At 42.6% G+C, this 18,079-nt stretch overlaps 1 protein-coding gene across 16 annotated transcripts in view; it reads left to right on the forward strand.

The window, feature by feature from the left end:
* LOC110527193 (target of Nesh-SH3) overlaps positions 1–16,204 on the forward strand; it is a 35,320-nt gene extending 19,116 nt beyond the window's left edge. For 5 of the 16 annotated variants that reach the window (XM_036982501.1, XM_036982503.1, XM_036982502.1 and 2 more), the window contains 16 exons: positions 245–460; positions 2,235–2,450; positions 4,229–4,444; positions 6,144–6,347; positions 7,011–7,076; positions 7,889–7,975; positions 9,809–9,871; positions 10,169–10,291; positions 10,422–10,511; positions 10,627–10,836; positions 11,609–11,714; positions 12,524–12,603; positions 13,493–13,522; positions 13,951–14,109; positions 14,220–14,342; positions 14,501–16,204. In XM_036982501.1, the coding sequence (XP_036838396.1) occupies positions 245–460; positions 2,235–2,450; positions 4,229–4,444; positions 6,144–6,347; positions 7,011–7,076; positions 7,889–7,975; positions 9,809–9,871; positions 10,169–10,291; positions 10,422–10,511; positions 10,627–10,836; positions 11,609–11,714; positions 12,524–12,603; positions 13,493–13,522; positions 13,951–14,109; positions 14,220–14,342; positions 14,501–14,616 (2,105 nt within the window). In that variant the 3' untranslated portion in view covers positions 14,617–16,204. The remainder of the gene's footprint in view (positions 1–244; positions 461–2,234; positions 2,451–4,228; positions 4,445–6,143; positions 6,348–7,010; positions 7,077–7,888; positions 7,976–9,808; positions 9,872–10,168; positions 10,292–10,421; positions 10,512–10,626; positions 10,837–11,608; positions 11,715–12,523; positions 12,604–13,492; positions 13,523–13,950; positions 14,110–14,219; positions 14,343–14,500) is intronic. The other 11 variants (XM_036982512.1, XM_036982515.1, XM_036982513.1 and 8 more) reach the window with 8 other exon arrangements.
* The last annotated feature ends 1,875 nt before the right edge of the window (positions 16,205–18,079 follow it).

Raw genomic sequence — 18,079 nt, forward strand, 5'->3', positions numbered from 1 at the left:
AACAAGGCTAACATGAGTTAAGAGCTCATGTTAGGGAACTACAGTAGATGCCTTCAATCAAACTACATTATTGAATGCTGCAGATTTATTTGAGAGATCACTGATTGAATCATCCTCACTAACCCCACTCTTCCACTCCTAAGGGCCGTGGCTCCCAGCACACCTGAATGGCACAACAGCATTGTCTTTAACATTGAGACTACACATTGTAACAGGTTCTACAATTGTTTTTGTGGTTTTCTAGGTCAAGGCAGCCAGAGAAATTTGAAACCCCATGGCCCGGCCATCACACTGATAGCCAGGACCATGAAGTCTCCTGCTGCCACAAACCCTCTCTTTCCCTTCACTGATGGCTCAAGACAAAATACCCCATCCTCCTCTTCCTCTTCTTCCTCATCCTCCTCCTCATCCATTCTTCACAGGTCTAATAACTCATCACAGACCTCCGGAACAACAGGGGGTAATGGAATCTCTCACCCTCCCCTTTTCCTTCCTTCCTTCCTTCCTTCCTTCCTTCCTTCCTTCCTTCCTTCCTTCCTTCCTTCCTTCCTTCCTTCCTTCCTTCCTTCCTTCCTCTCCTCCTCCTCCTCTTCTTCTTCCTGCTCCTCCTCTTCTTCTTCCTGCTCCTCCTATTCTTCCTCCTACTATGTAATCTCCTTTTGGTTTTCTTGAAATCTCCCCTACCCCCACAAACCCTGTGTAACCAGTGTGCGTGCAGTACTTCCTCCAAACCAACCACACATGTTGTCATATCTGGGCAAGATTGAGATTAGGCAAAGATTGCAGAGTTGGTTTGGCATCAAGTGCCTAATTTCACCCTGCACAACATATAGAGAGCGTGATCGGTCATGCTTCGACGTAGCTTGTCATCTTCGCGGTCAAGATTTGTCATGGCTGTCCAATCTATCCATCTCTCGACTCTCGCACCATCTGAAGAAGTCACTGCTACTTTTAGAAAGATCTGTCAGATACGGTCAGCATGTCGTAGATTCTGGTTGCAGCACGGGTCAGCCATGTTAAGACAGAGCTTTCCACTGTCTTTGGGGAAACACGTTGTTCACTTGAGGCTGAAGCTCTGACAGGACTCTCCGCTGGTCCATCACATACTGTATAACACGCTACCTTTCCACACAAAATCACATCTGTTTTTGTTCTGTCTTTTTTTCTTCTATTTATTTTCCTCCTCACAAGGCCAGTTGGGAGATTCATCTCAAATCTGTTTCTTTCCTGAAGAATTAAGTCTGAGCTAACAATACTAGTCGATTCAGTGTTGTTGTCCAGCTTTAATGCAGACTCATTGGTCCACAGCTTCAATTTTGTTGTCCAGCTTTAATGCACACTCATTGGTCCACAGCTTCAGTGTTGTTGTCCAGCTTTAATGCACACTCATTGGTCCACAGCTTCAGTGTTGTTGTCCAGCTTTAATGCAGACTCATTGGTCCACAGCTTCAGTGTTGTTGTCCAGCTTTAATGTACACTCATTGGTCCACAGCTTCAGTGTTGTTGTCCAGCTTTAATGCAGACTCATTGGTCCACAGCTTCAGTGTTGTTGTCCAGCTTTAATGCAGACTCATTGGTCCACAGCTTCAGTGTTGTTGTCCAGCTTTAATGTACACTCATTGGTCCACAGCTTCAGTGTTGTTGTCCAGCTTTAATGCAGACTCATTGGTCCACAGCTTCAGTGTTGTTGTCCAGCTTTAATGCACACTCATTGGTCCACAGGTCATGATCAGGAGTTGGACTGAATGCCCATTATTGCACCATCCACCACATTATCAACCACATATGCTGCATTATCCATATCTGCATGGCATACACAATCTGACAGTCATGGTTACGCTGCACTGCTTAGCCCCAGCAGCATCTATGACTCTATTCCTCAAGATTGTGGAAGCTTTAGGATGAAAAATGCTTGAAAGATCCTATAGTAAATATTGTTTACGTCACAAAATTAATTAAAATTACACAAAAAACATGCAACACTTATAACAACAAGGCTAACATGAGTTAAGAGCTCATGTTAGGGAACAACAGTAGATGCCTTCAATCAAACTACATTATTGAATGCTGCAGATTTATTTGAGAGATCACTGATTGAATCATCCTCACTAACCCCACTGTTCCACTCTTAAGGGCCGTGGCTCCCAGCACACCTGAATGGCACAACAGCATTGTCTTTAACATTTTGACTACACATTGTAACAGGTTCTACAATTGTTTTTGTGGTTTTCTAGGTCAAGGCAGCCAGAGAAATTTGAAACCCCATGGCCCGGCCATCACACTGATAGCCAGGACCATGAAGTCTCCTGCTGCCACAAACCCTCTCTTTCCATCCACTGATGGCTCAAGACAAGATACCCCATCCTCCTCCTACTCTTCTTCCTCATCCTCCTCCTCATCCCTTCTTCACAGTTCTAATAACCCATCACAGACCTCTGGAACAACAGGGGGTAATGGAATCTCTCTCCCTCCCCTTTTCCTTCCTTCCTTCCTTCCTTCCTTCCTTCCTTCCTTCCTTCCTTCCTTCCTTCCTTCCTTCCTTCCTTCCTTCCTTCCTTCCTTCCTTCCTCTCCTCCTCCTCCTCTTCTTCTTCCTGCTCCTCCTCTTCTTCTTCCTGCTCCTCCTATTCTTCCTCCTACTATGTAATCTCCTTTTGGTTTTCTTGAAATCTCCCCTACCCCCACAAACCCTGTGTAACCAGTGTGCGTGCAGTACTTCCTCCAAACCAACCACACATGTTGTCATATCTGGGCAAGATTGAGATTAGGCAAAGATTGCAGAGTTGGTTTGGCATCAAGTGCCTAATTTCACCCTGCACAACATATAGAGAGCGTGATCGGTCATGCTTCGACGTAGCTTGTCATCTTCGCGGTCAAGATTTGTCATGGCTGTCCAATCTATCCATCTCTCGACTCTCGCACCATCTGAAGAAGTCACTGCTACTTTTAGAAAGATCTGTCAGATACGGTCAGCATGTCGTAGATTCTGGTTGCAGCACGGGTCAGCCATGTTAAGACAGAGCTTTCCACTGTCTTTGGGGAAACACGTTGTTCACTTGAGGCTGAAGCTCTGACAGGACTCTCCGCTGGTCCATCACATACTGTATAACACGCTACCTTTCCACACAAAATCACATCTGTTTTTGTTCTGTCTTTTTTTCTTCTATTTATTTTCCTCCTCACAAGGCCAGTTGGGAGATTCATCTCAAATCTGTTTCTTTCCTGAAGAATTAAGTCTGAGCTAACAATACTAGTCGATTCAGTGTTGTTGTCCAGCTTTAATGCAGACTCATTGGTCCACAGCTTCAATTTTGTTGTCCAGCTTTAATGCACACTCATTGGTCCACAGCTTCAGTGTTGTTGTCCAGCTTTAATGCACACTCATTGGTCCACAGCTTCAGTGTTGTTGTCCAGCTTTAATGCAGACTCATTGGTCCACAGCTTCAGTGTTGTTGTCCAGCTTTAATGTACACTCATTGGTCCACAGCTTCAGTGTTGTTGTCCAGCTTTAATGCAGACTCATTGGTCCACAGCTTCAGTGTTGTTGTCCAGCTTTAATGCAGACTCATTGGTCCACAGCTTCAGTGTTGTTGTCCAGCTTTAATGTACACTCATTGGTCCACAGCTTCAGTGTTGTTGTCCAGCTTTAATGCAGACTCATTGGTCCACAGCTTCAGTGTTGTTGTCCAGCTTTAATGCACACTCATTGGTCCACAGGTCATGATCAGGAGTTGGACTGAATGCCCATTATTGCACCATCCACCACATTATCAACCACATATGCTGCATTATCCATATCTGCATGGCATACACAATCTGACAGTCATGGTTACGCTGCACTGCTTAGCCCCAGCAGCATCTATGACTCTATTCCTCAAGATTGTGGAAGCTTTAGGATGAAAAATGCTTGAAAGATCCTATAGTAAATATTGTTTACGTCACAAAATTAATTAAAATTACACAAAAAACATGCAACACTTATAACAACAAGGCTAACATGAGTTAAGAGCTCATGTTAGGGAACAACAGTAGATGCCTTCAATCAAACTACATTATTGAATGCTGCAGATTTATTTGAGAGATCACTGATTGAATCATCCTCACTAACCCCACTGTTCCACTCTTAAGGGCCGTGGCTCCCAGCACACCTGAATGGCACAACAGCATTGTCTTTAACATTTTGACTACACATTGTAACAGGTTCTACAATTGTTTTTGTGGTTTTCTAGGTCAAGGCAGCCAGAGAAATTTGAAACCCCATGGCCCGGCCATCACACTGATAGCCAGGACCATGAAGTCTCCTGCTGCCACAAACCCTCTCTTTCCATCCACTGATGGCTCAAGACAAGATACCCCATCCTCCTCCTACTCTTCTTCCTCATCCTCCTCCTCATCCCTTCTTCACAGTTCTAATAACCCATCACAGACCTCTGGAACAACAGGGGGTAATGGAATCTCTCTCCCTCCCCTTTTCCTTCCTTCCTTCCTTCCTTCCTTCCTTCCTTCCTTCCTTCCTTCCTTCCTTCCTTCCTCTCCTCCTCCTCCTCTTCTTCTTCCTGCTCCTCCTCTTCTTCTTCCTGCTCCTCCTATTCTTCCTCCTACTATGTAATCTCCTTTTGGTTTTCTTGAAATCTCCCCTACCCCCACAAACCCTGTGTAACCAGTGTGCGTGCAGTACTTCCTCCAAACCAACCACACATGTTGTCATATCTGGGCAAGATTGAGATTAGGCAAAGATTGCAGAGTTGGTTTGGCATCAAGTGCCTAATTTCACCCTGCACAACATATAGAGAGCGTGATCAGTCATGCTTCGACGTAGCTTGTCATCTTCGCGGTCAAGATTTGTCATGGCTGTCCAATCTATCCATCTCTCGACTCTCGCACCATCTGAAGAAGTCACTGCTACTTTTAGAAAGATCTGTCAGATACGGTCAGCATGTCGTAGATTCTGGTTGCAGCACGGGTCAGCCATGTTAAGACAGAGCTTTCCACTGTCTTTGGGGAAACACGTTGTTCACTTGAGGCTGAAGCTCTGACAGGACTCTCCGCTGGTCCATCACATACTGTATAACACGCTACTTTTCCACACAAAATCACATCTGTTTTTGTCCTGTCTTTTTTTCTTCTATTTGTTTTCCTCCTCACAAGGCCAGTTGGGAGATTCATCTCAAATCTGTTTCTTTCCTGAAGAATTAAGTCTGAGCTAACAATACTAGCCGATTCAGTGTTGTTGTCCAGCTTTAATGCAGACTCATTGGTCCACAGCTTCAATGTTGTTGTCCAGCTTTAATGCAGACTCATTGGTCCACAGCTTCAGTGTTGTTGTCCAGCTTTAATGCACACTCATTGGTCCACAGCTTCAGTGTTGTTGTCCAGCTTTAATGCAGACTCATTGGTCCACAGCTTCAGTGTTGTTGTCCAGCTTTAATGTACACTCATTGGTCCACAGCTTCAGTGTTGTTGTCCAGCTTTAATGTACACTCATTGGTCCACAGCTTCAGTGTTGTTGTCCAGCTTTAATGCACACTCATTGGTCCACAGCTTCAGTGTTGTTGTCCAGCTTTAATGCAGACTCATTGGTCCACAGCTTCAGTGTTGTTGTCCAGCTTTAATGCACACTCATTGGTCCACAGGTCATGATCAGGAGTTGGACTGAATGCCCGTTATTGCACCATCCACCACATTATCAACCACATATGCTGCATTATCCATATCTGCATGGCATACACAATCTGACAGTCATGGTTACGCTGCACTGCTTAGCCCCAGCAGCATCTATGACTCTATTCCTCAAGATTGTGGAAGCTTTAGGATGAAAAATGCTTGAAAGATCCTATAGTAAATATTGTTTACGTCACAAAATTAATTAAAAGTACACAATAAAAACATGCAACACTTATAACAACAAGGCTAACATGAGTTAGGGAACTACAGTAGAACTACAGTAGATGCCTTGAATCAAACCACATTATTGAATGTTGCAGATCATTTGAGAGATCATTGATTGAATCATCCTCACTAACCCCACTATTCCACTCCTAAGGGCTGTGGCTCCCAGCACACCTGAATGGCACAACAGCATTGTCTTTAACATTGAGACTACACATTGTAACAGGTTCTACAATTGTTTTTGTGGTTTTCTAGGTCAAGGCAGCCAGAGAAATTTGAAACCCCATGGCCCGGCCATCATACTGATAGCCAGGACCATGAAGTCTCCTGCTGCCACAAACCCTCTCTTTCCCTTCACTGATGGCTCAAGACAAGATACCCCATCCTCCTCCTCTTCCTCTTCCTCATCCCTTCTTCGTAGGGCTAATAACTCATCACAGACCTCCAGGACACCAGGGGGTAATGGAATCTCTCTCTCCCCTTTTCTTGTCCTCCACTTCCTCTTCCTCATCCTCCTCCTCTTCCTCCTACTATGTCATCCCCTTGTGGTTTTCTTGAAATCCCCTCTACCCCCACAAACCCTGTGTAACAAGTGTGCAAGACTTCCTCCAAACCAACCACACATGTTGTCATATCTCGGCAGAGATTGAGGTCAGGCAAAGATTGCAAAGTTGGATTTGCATCAAGTGCCTAATTTCACCCTGCACAACATGTGGAGAGCGTGATCGGTCATGCTTCGACGTAGCTTGTCATCTTCGCGGTCAAGATTTGTCATGGCTGTCCAATCTATCCATCTCTCGACTCTCGCACCATCTGAAGAAGTCACTGCTACTTTTAGAAAGATCTGTCAGATACGGTCAGCATGTCGTAGATTCTGGTTGCAGCACGGGTCAGCAATGTTAAGACAGAGCTTTCCACTGTCTTTGGGGAAACACGTTGTTCACTTGAGACTGAAGCTCTGACAGGACTCTCCGCTGGTCCATCACCTCCTTTTCCTATTTATTTTCCTCCTCACAAGGCCTGTTGGGAGATTCATCTTTAATCAGTTTTTTCCTGAAGAATTAAGTCTGAGCTAACAATACTAGCTGCTTTTTCCATAACAGTCACTCTTCTTCTCCACAGCCAATGGTAAGCATCACAAAGGAACCGGCCTCCCCAAACCAGTCGTTTGGAACAGACTGAGAATGGGTAAAAAGAGCTGATATTTCTCCTTTGTGTCTCTCATCCATTAACCCATACAGTTTGTTGGCGTTGTGGCGGCATCATCAACCAATATCGGTGTCCTTCACCCATTAATTTTGTTTGTCAATAATGTGTCTGTCTAACCATCCATCCATTCATCAGCCCGTCAGTCTGTCTATCCATACGTTGCCATCTGTCCAAGGGTCTTGGTGTTCTTGGTTTTAATGCAAGCTTCTGCAGATTCAATGCTGTTGCAGGCTTCAAAAGCTTATGACAACGAGTAATCAAATGGGTATTAAGTAATCACTGCTCTTTTTAGGGAGGTAAGCCTGTGTTAGTACCCATTTGTGGTGGTGGGGAAACTCAGTTCATGTTTTCCAGGCAGAAACTGAAGCAGTTTCAGAGGTCTTCAAAGATCAGGCTCTTTGTATGCCGAGCTACATAACCGATGCTGTTTCTCTGTCACAAACTGGCAAACTGGAAGTCAAATCAATGTTGAGCTGCTTATGGTTGGGGTTCACCCTGTGCATGATTGTATGCATGTCAGTCCTGTACTGTCCTCATTGAGCATGAGATGTGGTTGGGTTGTCTATCATCATCATTCACTCTATGTTTGTGCTCTGTTTCATGTTATGGTCAATTGGTTGTGTCTTTACTGATAATGCAAAACAGTGGAATACTCAACGAGGATTCTTTGAAAGATATTAATTGATATGTTCAGATACCATCTATGTCTTCAAGTGTCTGGACACGCCACATTTCCCTCATAGACACAATAGGTTTGGGAAAAGGTTTTAATCTTAGTACTTTTCCTGCAGCAAACACAAACAACTCGCTGTTGGAGGACATAAACCCTGATGTTTTGGGCCGTTCAGGCTTCTCTTCCATTGAGGACCAGTTCTATGGTAAAATGGCATGAATCCAGTCTTATCTGCACCCAGCGCAAAGCTTCCATCTGACACACGCTAGCTTCCATCGCCATCATTTCCGCCCAGACTGCATGAGTCGGCCATGTTGGATGTAAAATACGTCTTGTTTTGATCAAAACACTGGACGACCATCACTAAGAATTCGACCAAAGGCTTCAGTTCAGACGGGCCTTTGGAAAATACTTTCCTTTTTTGGAAAGTATGACGTCTGAGGGTCATTAGCTCATTTTTAAGAACCTTATTTTGGCGTGTTTCTCACCAAGCTTTGCACTTTCTCTTACCACATGTTAAGAAATAAAGTGTTCTATAATAGCCCTGCCGCCGTGTAATGAACTTGACGTTTTGTTTGGAGGGCGGCTCAAATGTTATTTTCATCTATTTTCCTGGGTAGGTTCCACATGCTTCTGGCGCGATTACAAGTATTGACTTAAGAAGAACAATAATCTTCACAGGCTAGTGCATCACTGTGGAGGTGCCAGTGTTTAGAGTACCCATCATGCAATCAGGAGAGCATGGCATCAGCTTTTCATCAGCTACAGGAATTCAATGTTTGCATTTGGTTACAGATTTGTGTTTGTATGAACTAGACTTAGTGGACTAATATTTTTGCATGAGTAGACAGGTCACAGTGCAAAGGCAGAAAAAGTCAGCAGTCAATAATGATTGTGTTTGGTGGCTTGTCACTTGATCATGCAGTCCCCTATGAGCAAGCTTCACTGCATGTTCTGTACCCTGTGAAACATTTGTAATCTTTATTTATGCTGGTTCCATGTGGCTAGAAAAATGCAATGTTTTACGATTACGTAGAACACTGTCATTGCAGAGAAATATCTATTCTTACTCCGATTTCAGTAGAGTCACAGTTTTATAAATGTACAACATATGCTATCCTGAATGACAGCATGAAAAAAGTTTGGGAAAGCTTTTCTTTTTAAGTAGAACCATGTTTTCTAGAAACTGTAGAGTTGGATAAAGCAGTGCTAACTGCAAACTGGCAGTATTTCAAACATGGATATTTACATGTAATTGATGGAAAGTAATGGACCCATATTGTTTTATATTACCAGCTAAAATGATTCAGAGCTACACCAGCTTTTATGTACTGGGGCTTTGCATTTAGCATATTTTCTTATGGATTAGGACCAATTCCTTGATTGTGAAGAATTTGGCCTCAATGCAACAGAGCGCTATTTGGCAACAGGTTAAGCATTTAGTTCTGGGTAACTTTCAGAACATGTGTAAAACCTCAAGAATTACAAAGGATTGTTCATGTTTTAAGGTTCATTGGGCGTAGGGTATGGGGTTTTACCATCCATTTATTTATACAGTCCATATAGAGTTCCTCCCAGGCATAAAGATGCCAAAATAATTTTCCACAGCTCATGGTCATCAGTATGGTATGCTATCTAGAACCTAAAAGGGTTCTTCTGCTGTCGTCGTAGGAGAACCCTTTTTGGTTCCTTTACACAAAAAGTTCTACCTGGAAGCAAAAAGGGTTCTCCTATGGGGACAGCAGAATAACCCTTTTTTTAAAGCTTTTCTCTAACAGTGTATGACAGATGGTGCATGTCAGATACGTGATGAAATCCTGCTGTTTTCTCTAGATATTGCCGATTGTGTCAACAATGGTCAAGGAATTTGGGTTATTCTACAAGTGGCGGTGAAAGAGTGTTCCACTGTTTTTCATTTAAGATGACCTCTTCAAGGCAAATAACACCACCAGAGAGACGAATGAATGGTTCTCGCATAAATTGTAATGTTTAGTGGTTATGTGATTGACTGTTGTTTCCTTTGATTTCTATTTTTCAGGATCTCGTCCGTCCATTCCTGTCAACAAAAAGACCAACCTGGTTGGCAAACCTGGTGATATGAGTAAGGTTTAGTTGGTTGTAATAATAACACATAATTGAACATTGAGCAGTTTTCTATACATCATCCACTGCCTGAAATGGGGGGTGTACACACCAGTTCCAAAACTCCATTATAAACCAGCTGTTAGTGAAAGAGTATTTTGTCACCATGAAGTTTGTCATTTGGCTGAGCTTATGTTTACAACCTCGAAAGGCACTTTTCCTCTAAGCAAATATAGAAATATTGAGAAAGCCAAGAAAAACGACAAACTTTTTTGTTGTTGTAAACAACGTGCTTTCCAAACTCTGTTCTCTACAGACAAGCTGAATGTCTTGAAGCAAACAGACAAGGCCTCCATTTTGAAGAAGTTTCCATCAGTGACGGCTAAACCTGCCAAGCAAGACCGCAGACACACAACAACGACTGCACCATCAGTCAACGGTATAGCCGATCACAATTCAGAGCTAAATTATGTCCTAAGTAGACCTACATTATTGGTGCCCCATGTGAGGACAATCCTTAAATGTGTTTTGTGACAAGCATATCCTTGTCCTTTCTCATCCTCTCACAGACATCTGGTTTGAAACCTGGGAGAACTCCTCATTATTCAGCTCCCTACCAGCCTCTGACGTGGACGCATTGGGAAAGAAACGTTTCGTTGGTAAGTAAAAAACCCTTCTGGTAAATATCATGTACTTCTATTGTCCCTGGCAGAAAATGACTACATGGTCGATTTGAACCAGTAGATCCTTTAAATGTGATCTCTCTTCCCTAAGCACCCCATGTAGTCTACAAGACGGACAAGAAACCAGACGAACCTTGTTCCATCACCACCTCTCTCAGCTACTTTCCAGAGGAGGAGGGCGGGGAGACAAACGTGACAGCCCCGCCCAAGTCTCCGCCCTCCAACCTCACCGTGGTAACGGTGGAGGGATGCCCCTCCTTCATCATTCTAGACTGGGAAAAGACAGACAACGACACCACAGGTGGGGACACTGTACCTGTCTATGTACTCCAACTACAATGCAAATGCATAGCAACATACACCACCGTTCAAAAGTTTGGGGAAACGTAGAAATGTAATTGTTTTTCAAAGAAACACAAAAAAAATCCATTAAAATAACTTCAAATTGATCAGAAATACAGTGTAGACATTGTTAATGTTGTAAATGACTATTGTATTTGGAAACGGCTGATTTTATATGGAATATCTACATAGGCGTACAGATGCCCATTTTCAGCAACCATCACTGGAAGAAAGTCCTTTGTCTCTGGCCATTTGAGCCTGTAATCGAACCCACAAATGCTGATGCTCCAGATACTCAACTAGTCTAAAGAAGGCCAGTTTTATTGCTTCTTTAATCAGTACAACAGTTTTCAGCTGTGCTAACATAATTGCAAAAGGGTTTCTTATGATCAATCAAAAGTGTATCATTTTACAAGGCTAACACAATGTGCCATTGGAACACAGGAGTGATGGTTGCTGATAATGGGCCTCTGTACGCCTATGTAGATATTCCATTAAAGAATCTGCCATTTCCAGCTACAATAGTCATTTTCAACATTAACAATGTCTACACTGTATTTCTGATCAATTTGATGTTATTTTAATGGACAGAAATGTGCTTTGAAAAACATGGACTTTTCTAAGTGACCCCAAACGTTTTAACGGTAGTGTACATTGGAAAGTGTGACTCTGAATATTGGGATACTTGGTGAATTCTTGAATTCAACAGTGATTTCCTGGTTGTTGTGTAGAATATGAGGTCATCTCCACGACGAAGGGACCAGATGGTACTCAGGTGTCCATCCTGACCACCAACCAGACTCACACTGCAGTGGAGAACCTCAAACCCGAGAGCAGGTATATAACATCTTTGTGCCTGTGTTTCAGATTGATACAACACATTGTATTCTCTCGGTATGCTCTCTCTCAGTCCTCAGACGGTAGCTTTTTTCAGAGCTTTGAAAAAGTATGAAAATGCATGCACTCGCTACCGTAAGTCTGCTAAATAACTCAAATGTAAATGTTTGTGAAGCTTAAACTTTCTGAAAGGCTTTCGTTCATGGAAATAATACAGAATTGAATTATTCATTGTATTATTACTACTTTTGTCAGAAGGATTAGCTAGCTAGCTATGTCTGGTTAAGATCAGGACCTGGCGTATTTGGAGAAGAAAGGTTCTTCACGTGTGGAGAGCAGAGGAGGGCCGCCACGCTCCCTAGGTTTTTAATGAAACCTGAATATGGGACTATTTGACATTAAAGAAGTGATAGAATATAAACCAGGGCTTCCTGTGAGCTGAGCCTGCTGAGGCTGCTGGCACGTGGTGGACCAATCGCTGTGTCTGAACATCTCATATGGAGGAGACATTAGCGACTCTCTGGCTCTCCTGGCTCTCTGGACTGCACTGTCTAGAGAAGAGATAAATAGGGAGGCAATACTAGAGCCTCATTTTTCCTTGCTGTAACAACAAGGCCGAACAAGAATACACTACGTTTCCATCAAAATACCGTGTCCACTTTAAACGCTGTGGATTAGAGGAAAATGTGATTCTGTGGAAATGATTGCTTGCAATTGGAAATGGAGCGGAAATTGGAATCTGGAGCGAGTCGGTAGGATAATCGCTGTGAGACCTTCTGATAGTGACACTTTCTGCTCTTACCTCACAGCTACGAGTTCAAGGTGAAACCCAAGAACGAGCTTGGAGAGGGGCCACCCAGTGAGCCTGTGTCCTTCAACACTGAATCAGGTACAGTATGGGCCACGTTGTTTTCTAGGCCAGCACTAATAGGCCTCATTAAATGACACAAGAACTTGGTGATTGGTTGTTTCGTTGAATCGCTGACTTACACCATTACCTATTCAGGAGTCAGTTAAAAGTTCAAGAGCCACATCTGGCCTTTTGCGTAGGCCATCTGTTGACAAGGTCAGGCATTTGGTGTTAAACAAACAAACAAGCATCCACTAAAATACGCACGTACAAACGTACTAACGCACAGCCTCGTCAGCCAGCTCCAGTCATGTCTGGCGGTCCACCACTTACCGGTGTAGGGGTCTGTAATTAACTATCTGTTGTTAACCTAATGATTTCAGCATGGCCCCTCCATTTCCATAACATTGGCTGCTGCCTCTCCATGTAAACTGCCTCCAACCCCAGGAGTGCTGTCCGACTCAGCTCTCCCTCATCTTGCATTGCAGCTCACAACACACTCAATCAAACTCACTAATACAACAGCGTATCACAAATTAATGGTAAGTAGGGAATCAGGTCATTTTTATGTTTCTGGGAGGACCTCACCGCTGGGCCTCATTGGCTCACAGAGGCTTACCCTCTATGTGAGAGATGAGGAGGAGTTTGAAGGCAGATGATTTGTCCTGGAGTCTCCTGGAGTCCCACACTACCATATCAGACTGTCTCTTCAGTGCCAAAGTGGACTAAATTACTTGCAATAGATTTTGTATGGCTTTGCTACAAGACGTGTGGTTTTGTGGTCTTTTATTTAGGAGAAACTTATTTCAAAATCTTTTGGAACCATTCGTACAGTCTATTCTGAGAAGAAGACATTTGAAAGCACCTACTAACTCACATTTCTCTCTCTGCCTCTTTTTCTCCATGTCTCCATCCCTCCGTCCTGCAGCGGACCCACGTGTGAGTGAGAATGTCTCAGGTAAGCCCCTCAGTCTGTGGTCTGTCCTGAGCACCGGTCCCAGGTGACACATTCCACCAGGCTGAATGAATGGATGATCTAATGAAGGTCTGGCCTGGCACAGTGAGAGTCTGTGGAGACTCAGGCCACAGTGCCCCAGTGCAGCAGTACACTGCTCTCCATCCAATATCTATGAGCTCACTTCTTCCACGCCCAACTCACAGCCAGACCAAACATTTACACAGCTAAATGAATGGAGACATTTTTATTTTCCCTTTCATTTCATCAGTAGTAAAAGGCTGTGATACACTAAAAAGACAACTCTGATTGGGAATGCAAATATACATTTGGGCTTCTACTCATCTCTATTTTCTTAATTATTATCTTTGTTTCATGCTTCATGCCTTTGATATTCCACATTCTAATATTTTGTTAACTATTTCCTGTAGGGAAAGATGCCATCTGGACCCAGTTCCCCTTCAAGACAGACTCATACTCAGAGTGCAATGGCAAGCAGTATGTGAAGAGGACCTGGTACCGCAAGTTTGTGGGCATCCAGCTCTGCAACTCCCTCCGATACAAGATATATCTGAGTGATTCTCTCAACGGTCAGTTCTGCTTCCGGCGCTCAGTGTCTATAGTACAGTACAGAACAGTACTGTAGATCAGTTCAAATGGCCATCCCTTTCGACAACTTTTTCCCCTAATAACTTTACAGGTAAATTTTACAACATTGGGGACCAGACTGGCCATGGTGAGGACCACTGTCAGTTTGTAGACTCGTTCCTGGATGGAAGGACAGGAAACCAAGTCAGGGCTGACCAGCTGCCAGCAAGAGAAGGTACAAGCTACAGCACTGACACATCTATCTTTCAATTGTTGGATTGAGAACCTGTTAAGAATATGCTTAATATCCATGCCTGAAAACAACTACATTTTCAGAATGTCTAAAACAACTCAAAGTTCAGCCCCTCACTTCATTTTGTCTGTTACATACAGGGTATTACAGGGCTATGAGACAAGAGCCTGTCAACTTTGGTCAGATAGGAGGGAACTCTCACGTCACCTACGTGTCATGGTACGAGTGTGGAACGGCCATTCCTGGCAAATGGTAGGACCCCCCCAAAGCTGTCTGTGGAGAAGCCCGAAGGATATACAGTACATATCAAACCGGCTGGGAAGGTGGCAGGAAGGGTCCTTCTACACATCCAATCAGTCTCTGGATGCTACATATCCCCATCCATCCGCCTCCGAACCCCAGCCATGTAAAAACCTGTACAGGATCTCCGGGTCAGGTTAATATAATGTCCATATGTAATAGCCTTATCTTATTTATCAAACATGACAAAAAGTCAAACGGATAAAAAGAACATAGTATGAGATAGATGGAGAAACTTCTAACAGTGTGAGGTAACAAACATACAGTAGATATCTTTTTTTTGTTTTAATAATGGGAAGCTGGCTCCCTGAAACTTATTTTGATAACGTGTATAATATTATTTATCAAAGTGTTTGATGCCATGTTCCGAGTTCTAGGAAATGGGTTATAATGCAAGGCTTTTGCTGTACAGTACGAGTTGTAGAGTTTCAGACAACCTGCCGGAATTTCATGGTTTCATTCAGTGACCGATTCATGGTGCAAGAATTGTTCCATAATTTGGTCAGTCTTAGGGCTCTATTCAATCCGTATCGCTGAAGCTCAGCGTTGCGGCGCAATTGAAATTTAAAGGCAATATTCCCGAGTTAGCGGAGACTGCATTCATGGTAAACGCTGCATATGTCGGCTCAATGGGAAATTACCTTTACATTTCCATCACGCAATCTGTAACGCTTCAGCGAAACAAATTGAATCCAGCCCTAGTTCAATATACACCTTCAGAGAAGATAATGCTGTAAATATTAACATGAAGTCCACTCTCACACATATCCACTAACCAGTGGAGGCTGCTGAGGGGAGGACGGCTCATAATAATGGCTGGAACGGAGTGAATGGAATGGCATTAAACAGATGGAAACCATGTATTTGCTCTATTTGAAAACATTCCACTAATTCCCCTCCAGTCATTACCATGAGCCCATCCTCCCCAATTAAGGTGCCACCAACCTCCTGTGCCAGTAGTTCATTGTATGAATGTTGACCGAGCAAAGTCACCTAAAACCAAAAACAAGCATTGGAAAATAAGCACACACGCAGAGGAAGTCTCGTACCAAACCAATATTTCTCATTCATTAGCCCTGATATATGGGGTGGCTATGCATGGGAGGTCTTTACACTTGCAATTTGCACAGCATAAATGTATTTATATGTATATGGAGAGAAAGTATTTTTTCAACTAACTTTTTCAAAAGACACGTCCCTTAAAGCAAACGCTCATACTTCACAGTGTTCCACTGGCAACATTTTACATCCTCTGATACAACACGTTGTATATATATCATGTTGGAAAATAAGAGGGATATCTTTCCTTCTTAGTAGCCTTGATAAATGGTACAGAGAGGAGTCCTGTTGAATGATTTCTTAGTTTTGTACAAAAATACACTTTTGGCTCAATGCGCTTGCAGATCAGTGTTTTTATACTTATTTTTTATGGAGAATGTTTGTCATATGGAACTGTACTCTTGTTTTTTTAAACATACTTTCATTTCTGTATCTATTTTCAATAATAAAAACAGAAGTTCTGTTACTTTTTTATTTAAAAAATATGTCCTTGCCATTTTTCACTTTGGGTAACTAGAGTGATAGTGTTTTCCAGTTGAAGGAGCGTACAGGTGGAACTTGAAAAATAAACTGCCTTCCTTAACTGGGCTGCTCTGTTTCATCCATAGAATTTCTATTAGGTCTAAAAGAAAATGTAGTGGTTTTTATGGTCTGTCTATGTTGACATGAGATGTTGACCACCACTGAGCCGATCCCCTTACAGCTCATACATCCTGGTGTACTTTCCCCATGTCAGAGTAGAACCACATCGCCAATTAGAAAGATCAACAGACATCCATGGATTACCACGCTTTTCCAGAGAGATCCCAACGAACGCCAAATTCAACACAGGGACATTCTTCGAAATCGCAGGGGCAAGGGGAAAAAAGGCTCTCAATGTCTGTATTAGCTTTCCAAGAGAAAGTTATAGTCTGGGCATAACAGCTAATGTCACATCAAGGTGGAGCGTTCCCTCAAATAGGACAGTAGTCTGATCCCAGGAACCTGACTGCATCTCCCACAGCTGACCTACATACACTTTTAGAAGCAGTCTTTCAAAAGGAAGTTCAAGTTATGTCACTCTCATACAAAACCAGCAGGCTAAATACTGCTAAAATAAACACTATACAAAACCAGCAGGCTAAATACTGCTAAAATAAACACTTTATACAAAACCAGCAGGCTAAATCCTGCTAAAATAAACACTATACAAAACCGACAGGTTAAATACTGCTAAACTAACCACTTCATACAAAACCGACAGGTTAAATACTGCTAAACTAACCACTTCATACAAAACCGACAGGTTAAATACTGCTAAACTAACCACTTCATACAAAACTGACAGGTTAAATACTACTAAAATAAACACCTTATACAAAACCAGCAGGCTAAATACTGCTAAAATAACCACTTCATACAAAACCAACTGGCGAAATACTGCTAAACTAACTAGAGGTCGACCGATTATGATTTTTCAATGCCGATACCGATACCGATCATTGGGGACCAAAAAAACTGATACCGATTAATCGGACACTTTTTTTAAATGTATTTGTAATAATGACAATTACAACAATACTGAATGAACACTTATTTGAACTTAATATAATACATCAATAAAATCAATTTAGCCTCAAGTAAATAATGAAACATGTTCAATTTGGTTTAAATAATGCAAAAACAAAGTGTTGGAGAAGAAACTAAAAGTGCAATATGTGCCATGTAAGAAAGCTAACTTTTAAGTTCGTTGCTCAGAACATGAGAACATATGAAAGCTGGTGGTTCCTCTTAACACGAGTCTTCAATATTCCCAGGTAAGAAGTTTTAGGTTGTAGTTATTATAGGAATTATAGGACTATTTCTCTCTATACCATTTGTATTTCATTAACCTTTGACTATTGGATGTTCTTATAGGCACTTTAGTATTGCAAGTGTAACAGTATAGCTTCCGTCCCTCTCCTCGCTCCTACCTGGGCTCGAACCAGGAACACAACGACAACAGCCACCCTCAAAGCAGCGTTACCCATGCAGAGCAAGGGGAACAACCACTCCAAGTCTTAGAGCGAGTGAAATTTGAAACGTTATTAGCGCGCACCCTGCTAACTAGCTAGCCATTTCACATCGGTTACACCAGCCTAATCTCGGGAGTTGATAGGCTTGAAGTCATAAACAGCTGCTGGCAAACGCACGAAAGTGCTGTTTGAATGAATACTTACGAGCCTGCTGCTGCCTACCATTGCTCAATCAGACTGCTCTATCAAATCATAGACTTAGTTATAACATGATAACACACAGAAATACGAGCCTTAGGTCATTAATATGGCCGAATCCGGAAACTATCATCTCGAAAACAAGACGTTTATTCTTTCAGTGAAATA

Source organism: Oncorhynchus mykiss, chromosome 7 (genome assembly GCF_013265735.2).
Source record: "Oncorhynchus mykiss isolate Arlee chromosome 7, USDA_OmykA_1.1, whole genome shotgun sequence".
In the NCBI taxonomy this organism is placed as follows: Eukaryota; Metazoa; Chordata; class Actinopteri; order Salmoniformes; family Salmonidae; genus Oncorhynchus; species Oncorhynchus mykiss.